Source organism: Odontesthes bonariensis, chromosome 15 (genome assembly GCF_027942865.1).
Source record: "Odontesthes bonariensis isolate fOdoBon6 chromosome 15, fOdoBon6.hap1, whole genome shotgun sequence".
Taxonomy (NCBI): Eukaryota; Metazoa; Chordata; class Actinopteri; order Atheriniformes; family Atherinopsidae; genus Odontesthes; species Odontesthes bonariensis.
Window position 1 is genome coordinate 6,982,150 of NC_134520.1, and position 16,835 is coordinate 6,998,984.

General features: G+C 42.4%; 1 protein-coding gene across 1 annotated transcript; it reads left to right on the forward strand.

The window, feature by feature from the left end:
- Window positions 1-12,092: 12,092 nt before the first annotated feature.
- med8 (mediator complex subunit 8) lies at window positions 12,093-16,473 on the forward strand. Its single transcript, XM_075484888.1, has 7 exons — window positions 12,093-12,148; window positions 12,399-12,520; window positions 12,762-12,906; window positions 12,979-13,119; window positions 13,200-13,287; window positions 13,366-13,605; window positions 16,102-16,473. The coding sequence occupies exons 1-7, from the start codon at window positions 12,143-12,145 to the stop codon at window positions 16,170-16,172; spliced, it is 813 nt and encodes a 270-aa protein (XP_075341003.1). The 5' UTR covers window positions 12,093-12,142; the 3' UTR covers window positions 16,173-16,473.
- The last annotated feature ends 362 nt before the right edge of the window (window positions 16,474-16,835 follow it).

Below are 16,835 nucleotides of genomic sequence, written 5' to 3' on the forward strand. Positions count from 1 at the left end.
TAAAACGTACAAGGAGGCGGCCATTTTGGGTCAAAGGGCAAATTTTGGCCATTTTTCATATTTACACACCTCGCAGGAAAATTTTCACGCCCCAGGGATTTTGAGCTACGGACTTCATTTTTGGTCAGTATGCAGTTAAGGGATGGGGGCACAAAAGTTATCAGAAGACTTGAGTTTTTGAGCATGTTTAGGGGGCTTGGCCAAGCGGCGAACTTGGCGTACTCGCCAGTGTAAACGAAACGCTATATCTTTCACCTAAAAAGTTTAAACTGCACCAAACTTGGTATGAGTCATCCATGTTGGATGCATGTCAATCCTATGTGGTCATATGCTGACGTCATCTAAGCCCCGCCCCCTCAGAACAGGAAGTCCCTTTTTTTACTTGGAAAGCTCCATTTCTGGCCCCCTTCACCTAATCAACATGATTTTGTGTCAGAATACAGATAACAAGTTGGTCTAACTTGCTTCAAAGCACCAAAAGTTTTCAGTTGAAGGCGTGGCTATGGCTGCTTGGTGAAGTCAGACATCACGCCGTTACCATACGTTTGGCTCTAAATTCTACAGTTTTTAGCCGAGATGCACCAAACTCACTGGGATCGATCCTAATCCGCCCCCCAACAGGTGTGAGGTCCAATATTTGATGGGCGTGGCCTAATGCCTCCACAGCGCCCCCTAGAACATCTAAAAACATCAGCCCCAAGCCATGCTTTGAACGACAATCATGAAACTCAGCACACCTGTGCGTCTTGTCAGGACCTACAAAATAGTGTGGGCGTGGCTTAATGGCACATTCCAATCCCTCGCCGTTTGCATACGTTCGGCTCTAAATCTCACATGCATCATCCGATTTGCACCAAACTAGATATGAATGACCTTTGTTAACCTCTAAAGAGCTCAATAGGATTATATTGGAGTGTGACTCCACTGCGCCCCCTAGATCATTTAAACAGCTGTATCTCCTTGAGACATCATCCGATCTGCACCATATTTTTTGTGCATCATTACGGAGCAGCGTTTGACACGTTGGCGTGGTACATTTCTGACATCGCTAAACCCCACCCCCACAAAACAGGAAGTGACGGTAACTCCTGTCTGGAAGGTGAGATATCGCTCCAACTTTGAACACGTGCCACTGGTGTCGTACTGTCGTGGACTGAAGGCGATTTGGGAGATTCGTCGCACGCTCCGCCCGGTGGACGGGCGCGGGAGACGCATGACGGCGTCAATGACCACGTCGGGGCGGCGGTGCCGGCGGTCAGGCGGTCGCAAGGCCGGAGCTGCGCTTGGCTGCGAGGGCCGTTATCACTGCTTGCAGTTCTTGTTCTAATTATTTCTACCCTTCCACCGAGAGTCAGTGGTAGCATCTCCCATCTTTCTAGGTCTTTTATAATTTCCTTCCTCAATTTTCCATAGTTTGCTTCAAATAACTGTAAAATTTGAGGTGTGATAATTATACCCAAATATCTAAACCCCTTATTGGTCAATTTGAATTTCACTTTTTCTTTTAGTTGTGTAGGGCATTCACCTGATAACATCATTGCTACCGATTTACTTTCGTTAGTCATATATCCAGAGATATCCCCGTACTCTTTCAGACCTTCTATTAAAGCTGGTACTGACCTAGTTGGTTCCGTTAAGAGTACTAGTAGGTCATCGGCAAACAAATATATTTTGTGCTCCACCCCACCCTCATCTCTCACTCCCTGAATTTGTTTGTTCTGTCTTATTGCTTCTGCCATCGGTTCAATACTAACCGCGAATAGTAGTGGGCTTAGACAATCTCCCTGTCTCACTCCTCTCTTGAGGTAAAACAATTCTGAACAATACCCATTAATTCGAGTTCGGGATTTGGGGTTTTTATAAATTATTTTCACCCATTCAACAAAATGCTGTGAAAATTCAAAGGCTGATAATGTCTGATATAAAAAACTCCATTTTACCCTGTCAAACGCCTTTTGGGCATCCAAGCTAATCAAAAGGGAGGGTTGTGATTTAAATTTTGTATATGACATTACATTTAGTATTCTTCTAATGTTGTTTGCTCCCTGTCTGCCAGGAATAAAACCTGTTTGGTCTGGTTTGATCAGTTTAGTCATATGTTTTTGCATTCTTTCTGCCATTATCCTCGTTAGGATTTTTAGGTCGTTGCATAGTAAGCTCACGGGTCTATAGCCTTCGCATATAGTTGGGTCCTTCCCTTCTTTATGTATTACAGATATAATGGCTTCAGACCATGATTTAGGGGGGTCTCCCATCCTTAGTGTATAGTTAAATACCTTACATAATACTGGCGTTAGCTCCTCTCTGAATGTTTTATAAAACTCTCCTGGCAGTCTGTCTGTCCCCGGGGATTTGTTGTTTTTGAGGTTTTTAATGATATTCGAAACTTCCTGTGGAGTTATAGGTTGAGTCATTTCCAGTGCCTCTTCTTCTGACAGAGTTGGAAGCTTAATTCTTTTGAGAAAAGAGGATATTTTGTCTTCTTGAATATTTCTGTCCGAGTCATCATATAGACTTTTATAATAATCTGCAAATGCTTCTACAATTTCTTTGGGTTGTGTCTTAATCTGCATATTTGAGGGATGTTTTATTTTAATAACATGCCTATTTGTTTGGGCTTTCCTGAGTTGATATGCCAATAGACGACTCGCCCTGTTGCCCATTTCATAGTGTCTTTGGTTTATAAAACGTAGGGATCCCTCTGCTTTAATAGTTAGTACCTCCTCTAGTTTATCCCTTACCTTTTTAAGCACCCCCACTACAGTTTTATCCCCTATTTTATGCCTCCTTTCCAATTCTTTAATCTTATTTTCCAACTCCCTTTGTTCTTTCATTCTAGCCCTTTTGATTATAGATGATATCTCTATTATTTTCCCTCTTATCACCGCTTTACCTCCTTCCCATAATATTGTTGGTGAGACTTCTCTATTGTCATTTATTTCAATGTATTCCTTAAGTGCCTCCTTGATTTCTTTTACAATATTTTCATTAGATATGATTGATACGTTCATTCTCCAATATCTGAAATAAGGTTCATCACCTATGCTTAAAACTAGCGAATCTGGTGCATGGTCACTTATAGTTATATTTTCTATGTCACATTTTAGTATCTTATGTATATGCTGCTTAGATATATACAGGTAATCTATTCGTGAATAGCTTTTGTGTGGGTTTGAATAGAATGTGTAGTCTCTTTTCTTGGGGTTGGAATTTCTCCAAGCATCAATAAGACCCAGCTCTTTGGTGATATTATTCAGCATTCTAGATCTCCTTGTCTGTGGTCCGTAGTCAGAAGGGTACTTATCTAATATATTATTTGAACCATATTGAAGTCTCCCCCATCAATATCATTCCTTTTGCTTCAGTACTTATCATTTTGACTATTTGATCAAAGAAAGTTTCTTTCTCTTCATTTGGAAAATATACATTTATTACTGAAATTGGCATCTTGCCTATGTGCCCTACAATCATTACATATCTTCCTTTATCCTTAACCTCTTTTTCAACCTCAATCAATATCCCTTTTTTGATCAGAATTGCCACTCCCCTTCTTTTTCCAAATGAAGCGTAGTATACCTGACTTACCCACTCCTTCTTCAGCTTTCTGTGTTCACTCTCCGTTAGGTGTGTCTCCTGTAAAAATGCTATTGAGCACTGTGAATTTTTTAGTTGAGTCAAAATCTTCTTCCGTTTAATAGGGTGGTTCAGACCGTGAACATTGTATGATACTATTTTTAACTCGTGCATATTATTATTATTGTTATATCTGGAATTGTAATGAACCTGACATCTCTCTCAAAGGAAAAGTATGCTACACAAAACATAACCTCCAAATAAAATAGCAAACAAAAACTAAATATAAACACACTTGTTTGGACAGGAATCCCCAAACAATATCTGGAACATGAACATAAGTCTTCCAAAAGTCCCATCATCAGAGAGCCGTGGTCTGTTCTCCGATGGAAAAGCACTGTGTGCATTAACAACTTCCTAATAGTTGTCAAAAGCCCTAAAGACTCAACCTCCTCAATAATACTCTCTAACGAACACGATTTTCTTATAGTCTAGTAAATTATTTTACAACTAGCATTTTTTTTTTTTTTCTTTTAACCTAACAATTATGACACTCTTTTCTTGTCATTCGTAACAGTTCATAACAGTTAACATTAACAGTAACATTCATAACAGTTAACCTCCCTTTCTATGGGAACATGTATTTGTGCCTGCCTTGAAATATACATTAGGCCATGTCACTGTATCACTGCGGCTGACGTCATCCCTCCAGGAGATCCCTCAGATCCACCTCCGTGATTTCGGGTTGACTCTGCCATCCCTCATGTCTAGTCACCTTTATCGTCTGCGCCATCAAGTGGTAAATCTTCTCTAGTCTGTCCTCCCTCACCTTGATGCCCATCTCCTTCAACCCAGGCAGCGCTTCCTCCACTGTAGTGTATGTCTCTGTTCCCTTGTCCAGGAATATTTTGAGTTGTGCTGGATAGGGGGACCGTGCCTTCACATTTCTCTCCTTCAGCTGTTTGATGATTTCCCTCACCTGCTTCCTTTTCTTTTGGACCTCCGTTGTGTAGTCTTGGTTGAAATAAACACTCTGTCCCTCATAGCAGATCCTCTGCTTCCAGGCCTGTTTTATCACATGTTCCTTCACTTTATAATCCAGGAAGCGTATGATTTTTTCCAGTTTTAAGAATAACATCACATCCTCTATCCAGGTATGCAGTCTTGGAGTAATTGGTGACTTCCAATGTAGGAGGATACGTCTACGGGCAATTAGAGAGGCGAATGATAGTACATGCAATTTTTGTGCGCTGAACGTAGGGTAGTTCAGAGGCACCCCAAAATAATAGCAATAAATGGACAAGGTTTTATATCAGTCTCTAAAACTTCATACATGATTTTAAAAAAATTCTTCCAAAAACCTGTCAGCTTTGAACAGGTCCAAAAAGTGTGGCCAAGATGTGATGGAACAAAGGTACATCTATTACAGGCCTCACTAGTACCAGGAAAATATTTTGCCAATTTATTAACTGTTAAACATATACTATGCACACAGGGACACAAGGCAAGATTCTAAACCTCATGAGGCATTCTGATCAGTGGACTTGGAAGTGGAAAGCATCGATGGGAGGAGTTTAGGAAGTAGAGCGGAAACGGGTCAAAAACTTGTCTACAGGCTATTTGTTAGCCTCTTGCTAATATGTTGCTATTAGCCACGACTGTATTTCATTTTCAGTTTTGCTGAACTAGAATTAGAATTGAGGCATCACATGTCATGCATTTAATTTCACCCATAGGCAACCTAGTCTAGTTTGTGTTTGCAACACAACAAGTGCAAATTCACACAGAAGTCCTGACTGTGGATTTTTTTTATTGTTATGAGCTATATGCTAAATTAAACAACTTAAATAACTTCTAATATACATTGACATGGCATTTTGTAAGCTAGATGTGATATCTTTTTGTACCTTTTAGTATTTAAGATTATATGATAAAAATACAGACAAAAACTGTAGGCGCCTGAACAAACTGGTGAAAAAGGCTGGTTCTGTTGTAGGTAGAAGGCTGGACCCTCTCAGTGCTGTGGCGGAGAAACGGATGAAGAGGAAATTAGAATCTGTTTTGGAGAACAATAAACATCCTCTCCACAGCATCCTAGCAGGACAGAGGAGCAGCTGCAGTGAGAAGTGTAGAGTTAGGTAGTTCTAACTTAGAAATCAGTACGGAGAGAGGTTCACAGCGTGTATCGTTGAAGCATCCCTTTATTTAACTGCCCTATAAATCTATTAACACTACATCCTCCTTTCTAAGATCAATTGTACTGGTCTATGACTAAAGGTTATACTAACCCCCCTGTACTGTAACAGACTGTATCGAGAGGTTAACTGTTCCAAGTCTCAAGTATTCCTGTAGAATTATTAAACAAACCACATCATATTATTCAACAAAACATAAAATATATAAGCAATAAGCATATGAAAATTAACTTGCAAAACTGAACTAAGAAGGTGGGGTGGACTGCCCAAACCTCCTACTGAGTGTGGGGGTTTATTCTGCCCCTTAGAAATCACTCAGTCTTACTATGTGTAACAGCTATTTAGTCACAAAGTCCTTCAGATACGCTGGAGGTTGTCTCTCTCTTGCAGGGTAGCGTGCCGGAGCCTCAGGACTGCCTGGCTGAACCTGGCCCTGCTCTGCATGATCTGGCCTCACTGGCTGACAGGCAAGTTGCTCTGGCTCTGGTAAGATGGTCTGCGCTGCTGGCGCAACAGGCGTAGTGACGAGGTGATTTCGGTTGTGGCGCAGGATTCCTCTTGGAGTGTCTATGATGTATGACCTTGGTGCTTCCGTCTGTCTTATCACTGTCCCCTTCTCTTTCGTGTCCTTTACCCAGACATGATCGCCTGGAGTAAGACTTGTGAGATGCTGAGCTCTATGTCTTTTGTTAAAGTTCCAACTCAATCTCTGCCTCTTCCTCTGCTCCTCCTCTTTGAGTTTTGTTATGTCAGTCCAGCCTGGGGTCAGAGATGACAGAGTGACCGGAACTGTTGTTCTGAGCTGCCGGCCCATTGACAGCTGTGCTGGACTGTACCCGTTGGCGAGTGGAGTGGCTCTGTAAGCCATGAGGGCTAGATACGGGTCTTTCTCTTTCTGGAGGAGGCCTTTAACTGTCCGCACAGCGCGTTCCGCCTCTCCATTGCTCTGAGCGTATCTGGGGCTGGACGTTGTGTGTGTGAACCCCCACTGTGTTGCGAACTTAGTGAAGCATTCAGACGCGAACTGGGGTCCATTGTCTGTCATGACCTCAAATGGTATGCCATGCCTGGCGAAGATAGACTTGCAATGTTCCACTACTGCTAATGATGTTGTTGATGTGAGTTTAGCTACCTCAATGAAACGGGAAAAGTAATCTACCACTAATAGATACTGGTTATCATTCCACTGAAACAGGTCGGCACCCACCTTTGCCCATGGTCGGTCGGGGAACTCTGTAGGAAGCAGTGGCTCTCTGGGGTTGACTCTTTCTCTTGAACATGTGTCGCAGCTCTCTACCACTTTCTGAAGCTGTGTACACAGTCCCGGCCACCAGACAGATTGTTTGGCTCGTTCACGACACTTTGCTATACTTTGGTGTCCTGCGTGCAGTTTCTGAAGAATGTCTGTCTGTAGCAGCTTGGGAATAACTAGCCTACATCCTTTTAGTAGCAAGCCGTCCTCCACTGATAGCTCGTCCTTGACGTGTGCATATGGTAGGTAAGCTCTGTCTATTGTGGATCTGTCTGACCTGCCCTCATAACAGTACTTTTTCACTTGGCTCAGTATTTCATCATGTTCTTGGTGTGCCCTTATTTCTTGCAGTCTCTTTTCTGTAGCTGGGAGGGTTGACAAGACCATGCTTGCATACAGGTTAACTTCCTCTTCCTGCTCCGGCTGCCCTATGACTCTCAACGGCGCCCTTGACAGCACATCTGCTGTGGCCAACTTCTTGCCGGCCACATGTGAGATGGAGTAGCAGAAAGCCATCAGTCTCATTCTGAGTCTCTGAATGCGTGGCAGGAGTTCATCCAGACTCTTGGAGCCTAGTAACGGAATCAGAGGCTTGTGGTCCGTTTCCACATGGAACCTGATGCCCTTCAGGAAGTCTGAGAAACGCTTGCACGCCCAAGTGATTGCTAAGGCCTCCTTCTCAATCTGGGCGTACCTTTTCTCAGTGTCTGTGAGCGCTCTGGAGCTATATGCAATTGGCTTGAGATGGCCCTCCTCCTGTCTCTGGAGTAGCACGGCTCCCAGTCCAAATGATGACGCGTCAGCTGAGACGACTGTCTCCGCTTTTGCGTTGTAGAGCGCCAGCCCTGGTGGGGAGCTCAGCTCCTCTTTGATGTTGTCGAATGCTCTTTGTTGATCATGCCCCCACTGAAACAGGTTTTGCTTCTTCAACAGGTCCCGGAGTGGCTGTGTCTTTTCTGCTAGATGAGGTAAGTACTTTCCCAGGTGATTCACCATACTGAGGAATCGTCTCACTCCGCTCACGTCCTCTGGCTCCTCCATGTCTGTCACTGCTCTCACTTTGTTAGGATCTGCTCTCACGCCGGCTGCATCTATGATCTGTCCGAGAAATTTGACATGGCCTTTTGAGAATTCACATTTCTCACCTCTCAGCGTGACGCCCGCCTCCTGCAGTCTCCCCAGCACCGCAAGCAGTCGTGTGTCATGCTGGGCCTGTGTGTCCCCGTACACAAGCACATCGTCCATTTGGCACAGGATGCCGTCGAGTCCCTCCAGTATATTAGACATTCTCTTCTGGTACTGTTCAGGTGCAGAGGATATGCCAAAGCAGAGGCGGTTAAAGCAAAACCTCCCAAAGGGAGTGAGAAATGTTGTGAGGAGGGCGGACTCCTTGGCAAGGGGAATCTGCCAAAACCCTGAGTTAGCATCGATTTTTGAAAAGACTTTGGCGCCCTCTAGCTGTCCAAGTGTGTGTTCGACTGACGGGAGCATGTGTCTCTCCCTCTTGACTGACTCGTTCAATTTTGTCAGATCAACGCAGATGCGCACCTTTTGGCACAGTGACCATTCCAGCACACCAGTCTGTGGGCTGTTCAACCCTAGAAATCACGCCTATCTCTTCCATGCGCGGGAGTTCTTTTTTTACTTTAGACATGAGGGGCAACGGGATTCGCTGTGGGGTTGATATGGAGAATGGTTTGGCATCAGCTTTAAGCTCAATCTTGTATTCTCCCTCCATTTTGCCCAGCCCTTTGAACAGTTTGGGGAAATGCTCCTTGACCCTCTCGACTGAATCCAGTGCCACTGTGTCTACTCTAGCCACTAGCCCTAGTGCCTGGATAGCTGGATGTCCCAGCAGGCTAAACTTCAGACCTGGTACTACATACACTTCCTGTGTGGTGCTTTTACTGTCTGTTCCTATGGTAGCTGTGAACGTTCCCCTCACCGTGATGGGCGTCTGACCTGGACCCTGCAGCACTTTCTTTGCTCTCTCTTATTCTGGAAACTGCCCCTTCTGAAATACCTCTTCAGATAGCACCGTTACATCAGCCCCCGTATCTATTTTGAATACAGCTGTTACATTAAGGTTGATAAGCCAGGGTTCACCCTCTGAGCTGACTGTGCCTAGGAAAGCTATTCCCTCCTCATCTGACTCTGCTGTGATAACTACATTGAGAGCCCCTGATCTGCACACTTTCGCATAGTGACCCATTTTCTGACACTGATTACATGCTACGTCCCTAGCTGGGCACTGGTTTTTGCTGTGTGTTGGCGATCTACCACACCACATGCACCTTGTCCGGTTACCTGACTGTGTCTGATAACGGTCCATCCATCCATTATCTTCCGCTTGTCCGGGGGTCGGGTCGCGGGGGCAGCAGCTTGAGCAGAGAAACCCAGACGTCCCTGTCCCCGGCCACTTCCTCCAGCTCTTCTGGGGGGACCCTGAGGCGTTCCCAGGCCAGCCGAGAAACATAGTCTCTCCAACGTGTCCTGGGTCTTCCCCGGGGCCTCCTCCCAGTGGGACGGGCCCGGAACACCTCACCAGGGAGGCGTCCAGGAGGCATCCTAACCAGATGCCCGAGCCACCTCATCTGACTCCTCTCGATGTGGAGGAGCAGCGGTTCTACTCCGAGCCCCTCCCGGATGACCGAGCTTCTCACCCTATCTCTAAGGGAGAACCCAAACATCTAGAGTTAGGTAGTTCTAACTTAGAAATCAGTACGGAGAGAGGTTCACAGCGTGTATCGTTGAAGCATCCCTTTATTCAACTGCCTTGTTTACAAGCCCCCCAGCCTAACCACTAGGGGGCAACATAACATCATGTGTTCTATAAATCTATTAACACTACAAGAGGCTCATCTCTCTGCGCTGCAGGACTGAGAGGTTCAGAAGGTCCTTTGTTCCCACAGCTATAAGGCTTTTTAACAGTGACTGCTGAGTTCTTCTCAAATTGATTGATTGATTTTTTCATTTTATTTATTTAGTCATTTATTATTATTATTATTATTAGTAGTAGTAGTATTTTTATTAGAATTGTATTATTATTAGGGCTGGGACTTTAGCGCGTTAATTTCGATTAATTAACTACACACATATTAGCGCGTTAAAAAAAATAACGCATTTTAATCGCACACTATAATTTATTTTTTTTTTTTTTAAATACAGACGGATGGAAGCGTCGACAAGAGCGTGGTCAGCAACCAGCTTTACTGGTGAAACGGCTATCCACATTGTTCCTAGATCTACAGTACCTGTGGTGATGTCATTCTACAGTCAGCCAATCACGTCTGTTCTAAATTACCCGGGGAAATCGGAGGTCTAAAATAATATTTCCATAAAGCAGATTTAGGAGATAAATAGAAACCCTATTTAATTGTATTCTCAGTTTAATTCGTTTTTTAATAGTCATATGTTACAATTTTCCTCTTATTTTAGCACCCATTCACTCATAACATAGCTAAACTGCAATTCTAAATGGATATTTGGCGATTCTAACTGGAATATGGCGATTTTGAGGATGTCCTTCCTCAAGTAACACAAATAAGGTAGGAAATCCCAGTTGTTTTTCATATGCTCGCCGAAACACTATTATCAAATAGTCTTCTTGTGACTTGGTTTGTTAGTCGACTCTAGGTGCTTGCAGTCTATCTGGAGCTACTTGCTAAGTAGCCTAGTGTCAGTGCAGTTAGCACCATCTTTTGAAAATAACGGACACACTTTTTACTTTATGTTAGGTTGCTAGCATGCTTCCTCTGCCATAATGTGATGCGAGTAGATTGGCTTGAGTAGGCTATGTGTCCGCTGTGGCAGCGGACAGACTGGTGTGAGCAACAAGTTTGAACGTAATGTTGTGCCTGTGTGATTTAGCACTGTACGAGGCTACTGTTGGAAGCCCGCCGGGTAGAACTATCTCTTGAAAGTTGTCGCCTACAACTGTTGTGCGTCAGATGAGATGAAATAGAAAGTCCGCACTGTAGCTCATTCACTCCCAGCTCTTTTTTTCCAAGATGAAGTTGATCAAAACTTATTTGAGGAACACAGTGGGCAAACTAGCCTTTGTGGATTGGCTATTTCATCCTTAGTGAACGGGCTATGAATGAATGAGATGGACAGGTATGCCTGTGTGTGCGTGTGTGGTTGTGAACACGGGCTGGGGCTGTCTGCCCCTGGATCTGCAGCTGTTCCACCACAACGCACAGTGCGACATCTGTCTGCTTGTGAGCAGTAAGCTCCGCTGATAACATAAAGTTTACAGTATGCAAGGTAACGTTGTTGCGTTGATGCGTTGAAAATGTTAATTTTCTAAAGGATAAAGTATATGCGATTAAAATGCGATTAATTTCGATTAATTAATTTCAAAGCCTGTAGTTAACGCGATTAAAAATTTTAATCGAGTCACAGCCCTAATTATTATTGTTGTTGTTAATATACAATCATTGTATATTGGGGGGGTGCAAGGGATGGTTCGCCCAGGGCGTAAATCTAGCCAGTTCCGCCGCTGTCTGTGTTAACCAAAACAAACGGACATTTCAGCATTCAGAAACTCAACATCTAACTTGATCAAACATGTAGCGGTAAGTTTCCTAAATTAGTTTCCCCCGTGGATAAGCGAATGTTTGTTTTTTAGGTTACCTATGGGTTACATATGTTTTAAACATTTCCAAAGTCTCTTTTATTTTTTATTGAAGTACTTGAATTTACCTGGATTATTTTAATTTAAGCTATTTTGTAATTAATTAATTAATTTTAATTTATTTGATCAATTGGATGAACTCTAATTGGCCTAAAGATTATTATTTTGAATTTTTGTCTGTCTGATTGAATGCTTTTGTTAACAAATAAATCAGACGTTACTCAACATTTACTCAGTAGTTGAGTATTTTTTTCACCAATTACTTTTTTACTCTTACTCAAGTAATTATTTGGATGAGTACTTTTTACTTTTACTTGAGTCATATTATTCTAAAGTAACAGTACTTTTACTTGAGTACAATTTTTGGCTACTCTACCCACCTCTGGTCGAGACTGACTGTGGAAGAAGAAAATACGCCTTTACTTTGACAGTCCTGAACCGGAAGTGGTTAAGTGTTTCCGTATCAGCTCGTTTTGTCGCTCAACAATGCAGGTAATCTATGTAAAGTGTTTTTCAAACGACCGAGCAATACTACTACAAAAAAAAATTGTTTATTGATACACACTAACTTGTTTTACGCTACTCTCGTTTTTTTAATCATTTGTGGGACTGGCATTAGCTAGCGTTAGCTTGTTTTGTAGCGTTTAGCACGTTAGCTTGGTCATTTTGATACTCTTGTATTTGCTGTATGTCTTACACGTTTTTCTTTAAAAAAAAAAACAAACCTTTTTTTTTTCCCCAGCAACGGGAAGAGAAGCAGTTAGAAGCGGCAGTGGACTCGCTCGTCTCCCGGGTGTCTCTCGTGAAAAACGCCCTCCAAAGTTTCATTAACAAGTTGGAAAACGAATACGAGCGTTTGACATGGTGAATAAAACATTTGTTGTTAAGGGGCAACGGTGCCCCTTAAGTGCCAATTAAATAAAATCCCTTTACCCAGTCATTTTGGACAGTGACATAATTCTGTTCTTTGGGATAGGGAATATATTGCGGTGCCAAAATGTAACCTGTTGGTGATTGACACTGAATATGTAACTGATGCTTACCACATTTTTATTGCATATGGACTGTATTAAACTAATAACTGAATTATGTGTTTGTCACTTAGGCCCTCTGTTTTGGACAACTTTGCGCTTCTGTCTGGACAGCTCAATAACATAAATAAACTCCTCAAAAATGAAAAGACACCATCATTTCGCAGTCAGGTTATAATACCCCTGCTTCTGTCTCCAGACAGAGATGAGGACCTGGCAGTGAGTATCTCTGACACTTTGTTTTCTTGTTTGTAAGTGATCCATCTCACCTGTCCTTTTATTGTCTCTTAGAAACTCACAGAGCAGCGTGTCCCAGTGTTCAGCCATGAAATTGTACCAGACTACTTGAGGACCAAACCTGATCCAGATGTGGAGGAGCAAGAAAAGCAGCTGAGTGCAGAGGCGGCACGGATTGGTCCAGAGGTGGCCCAGGTCAGTTAGTTACTGTGTGGAATGATTAGCTATTTGTAGTCTTTGCCATTGCACCCTTTTTTGTCAAATCTCATCAACAGAAGCAGATTCAGGTATTGAATAAGCTGTGCTCTAGTCTACTGGAGAAGCTAAACAACCCACGTGAAGACAGAGATCCAGACGGTGCCGGTATGTTCCGCTTTTTATGTAGGTTCTTTGTTAAATTGATATCACAATAAAACTGGATTTTCATGTTCTCTTTCCTAGGAGCGCGACAGAACAAACCGTCTTTCAACTCTGCTGACACTAGTTTATTAGTTACAGCTGTTGCATTCGGAAAAGGACTTTCCAAATGCAGGCCTCCTGGTCCAGTGGCTCCTGGACACTCAGGGCAAGGGTCCATGATGAGTGGCGGTCCAACTTTACAACAGGTCACTATTGGAGGTGGTGCAGGCCAGCAGTCAGGTATGGGAGGACCTGTGGCTCAACAGCAGCAAGGACAGCCAGGTAGGACACCCACTTTAGTATTTCTACTTCAAACACAGCATTAAACCCAGAGCGACTGCAGCCAACGAAACAGAAACAACATCCAACATAACTTTAGGAGGCTATGAGAGAAAATCTTTAATGAAGACAGTAATAATATTAGGCTGCAGTTATTGATTTACCAACTTTTCACAGCCCAAGTAGCGGCAAGAAAGAATAGAAAATTAGAAGTAGCTATAAGATAGATAAACTGGATTGACTAACCTGCATGCATTTCAAATTAGATAGAAATTACATGTGAAGAACCATTTCAGATGATGACCCCACGATGGTACTTACTGTAAGATTGTTGTTTCTTTGAGGAAGCAAGATAATCATTTTAAAAAGAAATTCTTAGGAAATAGATGCATACATGAATGTCACCACCAGCCATTTGTTTTAGGTACAAGGTTATTGTCATCACCAGTGTTTGGGATTCATTCACACTCCTGACCTTCATTCCTCCCTTTAGAATCGCTTTTACGATTGTTCAGGTTGTTTTTAAGTCATTGAATAGGTTAGTGCATTCTTACTTTGGCGAAAGATCACAGAGGTCAGCTGAGCAGATGTTCCTGGCTGTACCAAGGAGCACAGACATCGGGCTGTTGCAGCACCTTACCGTTGGAACAGCCTGTCTCTTTACTTTCAGACTTCACCAACACTCGAGACTTTCGGAACATGTTTTTTTAATTTAAATTAGACTGATTCTTGATTTCAACAATTTTTCAATTTCAACAGACTTAAACAATTTGTTTAGTCATTCAGTTAGGAAGTCTTATTTAGCAAATATGTCTTTCACGAGTAATTGATTTCAAGAGTCTGGTTGTAGTAACAGCCAAGTCTGCTGTAGTGTATCACACAATCTTCTGTTAAAGCTGCAGTCTGCAAGATTTGTTGTTGTCATACGTAAAGTCCTACTTTTTGGCATTTTAACAGTTTACATGATCTATCAGAACGCTAGAAGTTGAAAACGGTGACCTCCGTAGTCGCAAAATGCAAGAAATGCTTATTTTTTAACCGAAAAATAAAAAGTTATTCAACTTCCTGTCCCGCCCCTTCAAAACACATGAGAACTCGTGCACGTAGACGTGCACGCCAGATGCGCGTACACGACTCCTCATTCATCAACTCACCTGTCATTTGCGATCATGGAAGACACAGTAAGTAGACAAGCCCGTAATGAAGTTCAATAGTCCAGATAAATAAGCGTGGGGACGAGCCTACCTTGTAACGCGCGTGCACAATCGGTGATTGACAGGCAGCAGAGCCCAGCTCGTAAACCTGATTGGTTACCTTTTACCGGTCCGGTCTGCAATTTTGTAAACAAACCTGCTGGCTTTGGAGGGACCTAGCGGGACATATAGGGGACCTAGAGAACTCATTCTTTTTTGTATTGGGGTATTTAATGTACTACTTTCAGAATCCCCAGACAGTTCCAGGCATTATGCTTGAAAAAGAGTTGCAGACTGCAGCTTTAATAGTGTACCACACAATCTTCTGCTAAATAGTAAAGAGAAAAACTAGCACAATCAGCAGCTATTCCAGCTAACGTCAATATTCTAGTAACTAAAGCCAAAGATTGAAAGCCATGGCAGAATAATGGCCACCGGAGGAAGTGTTCTAACACAGTGGATTGCTATTATTGCCATGCTGATGCCAAGCTGAAGCAATAGATGATCTAATGCTGCGTCCGTCAACTCCCGTTCTCTGGGGCCACTGTCCAGCATGTTTTAGATGCTACCCACCATCACTCTTGATTGAAATGACATGGTTCTCATCAACAGCTTCTGAGCGAGCCTGTTAATGAGCCTTTTAGGGAAACATTTAAACATTTTAAGTAATGGTGAGCTGTGGCACCTTGAGGACCGAAGTTTAGGAACACTGATCAAACGTATAGCTGCATGAAATGTATGCGCTACCGCCCAGTTAACCAAGTAGTAGCCTTCTCATTTGCCATGCCGGCCTTTGGGTCACCAGCATCAGCTCATCATAAGCCACATTAGTATGTGGCTGTGGTATAGATATAACTTCCAGCTACAAGTACTGTAGTAGCCTTTTAGCTAAAAAGTCTTAATTTAAATTTAAAGTGCCTTTAACTCAACTATATAAATCCATCTAATTTATGTTTGGTAGATTAAGTAAATCAGCTATTTTTTGATAAAAAGTTGGAGCTACTCATATTTAAATGATATCAGTATCCCCCTCCTCAGATATACATGTTTGCAGCTTAAACAAATCTTCTTCAAACTCATATTTACACCTTAAACATACTTTAGCTGACTTAAAAATGCCAGTTTGGTCACGAATACAGTTTGAAAATGAGTTTGATTGTCCTTATAGAATTATGTAGAAGATGTGAGAGCAGATGACGGGTTTTGCAGCTATCACAATCTGTATCTGATTTATTTCTGGTTTGAGATAAAAAAACAAAATCATACATTGCAAATTAAATTTGTCTTTTTTTTATTTTCTTCTCAGGAAAAATGCCAAGCAGCATCAAGACAAACATTAAGTCTGCATCGGGCTCAATGCATCCCTACAACCGATGATCTTTCTTTTCCTAATTTAACATTTTATTGACACAACAACAGTGCAACAAAATTTATGATACAAATGAGGCACCAATGTGCTGTTTTTATTTGTTATTGTTTTGGCCACATGATCTGTAGACTGTCTCAAATGTGGAGTTATGCTATTTCTGGTTGTCACAGAGCCATTTTCATTTTTGTTTAACGTCTGAGCCTCACTGTTGGTGTCACTAGATGGCAGTATGCCATTAATTAAGGGACGACAGGGTGTATATCTGAGCTGTACACATGACACTTCTCTAATAAACATTTGCGGAAAGAATGGTCGTGTGGTATTGAAAACGAAATTTATATTAATTCCTCTTTAGTGCTAGAACAATTTAAGGCCTGTTTATGTGTATAAAAACAAAAAGGGACATTCCAAATGACCATCCCAACATTTCAGATGTGCACCATAATCTGATGTATTTTCTGTATTTCTGTCACTTTCTTCTTCTGATCAAACAGAAGAATCCATTGTCCATTTTGTTGCACTTCCAAAGGTGAGAATAATAAGACTGGACGTCGCTCAGTGTGGCCTGATAATGTCAAAGTGTTTAAAGGGGGAAATGAGGAAGTATTGCTGCTGATGTGTGAGTGTGGGCCTCTCTCTGTCCACTCCAATCCCTGTCCTGCTGCACAGCA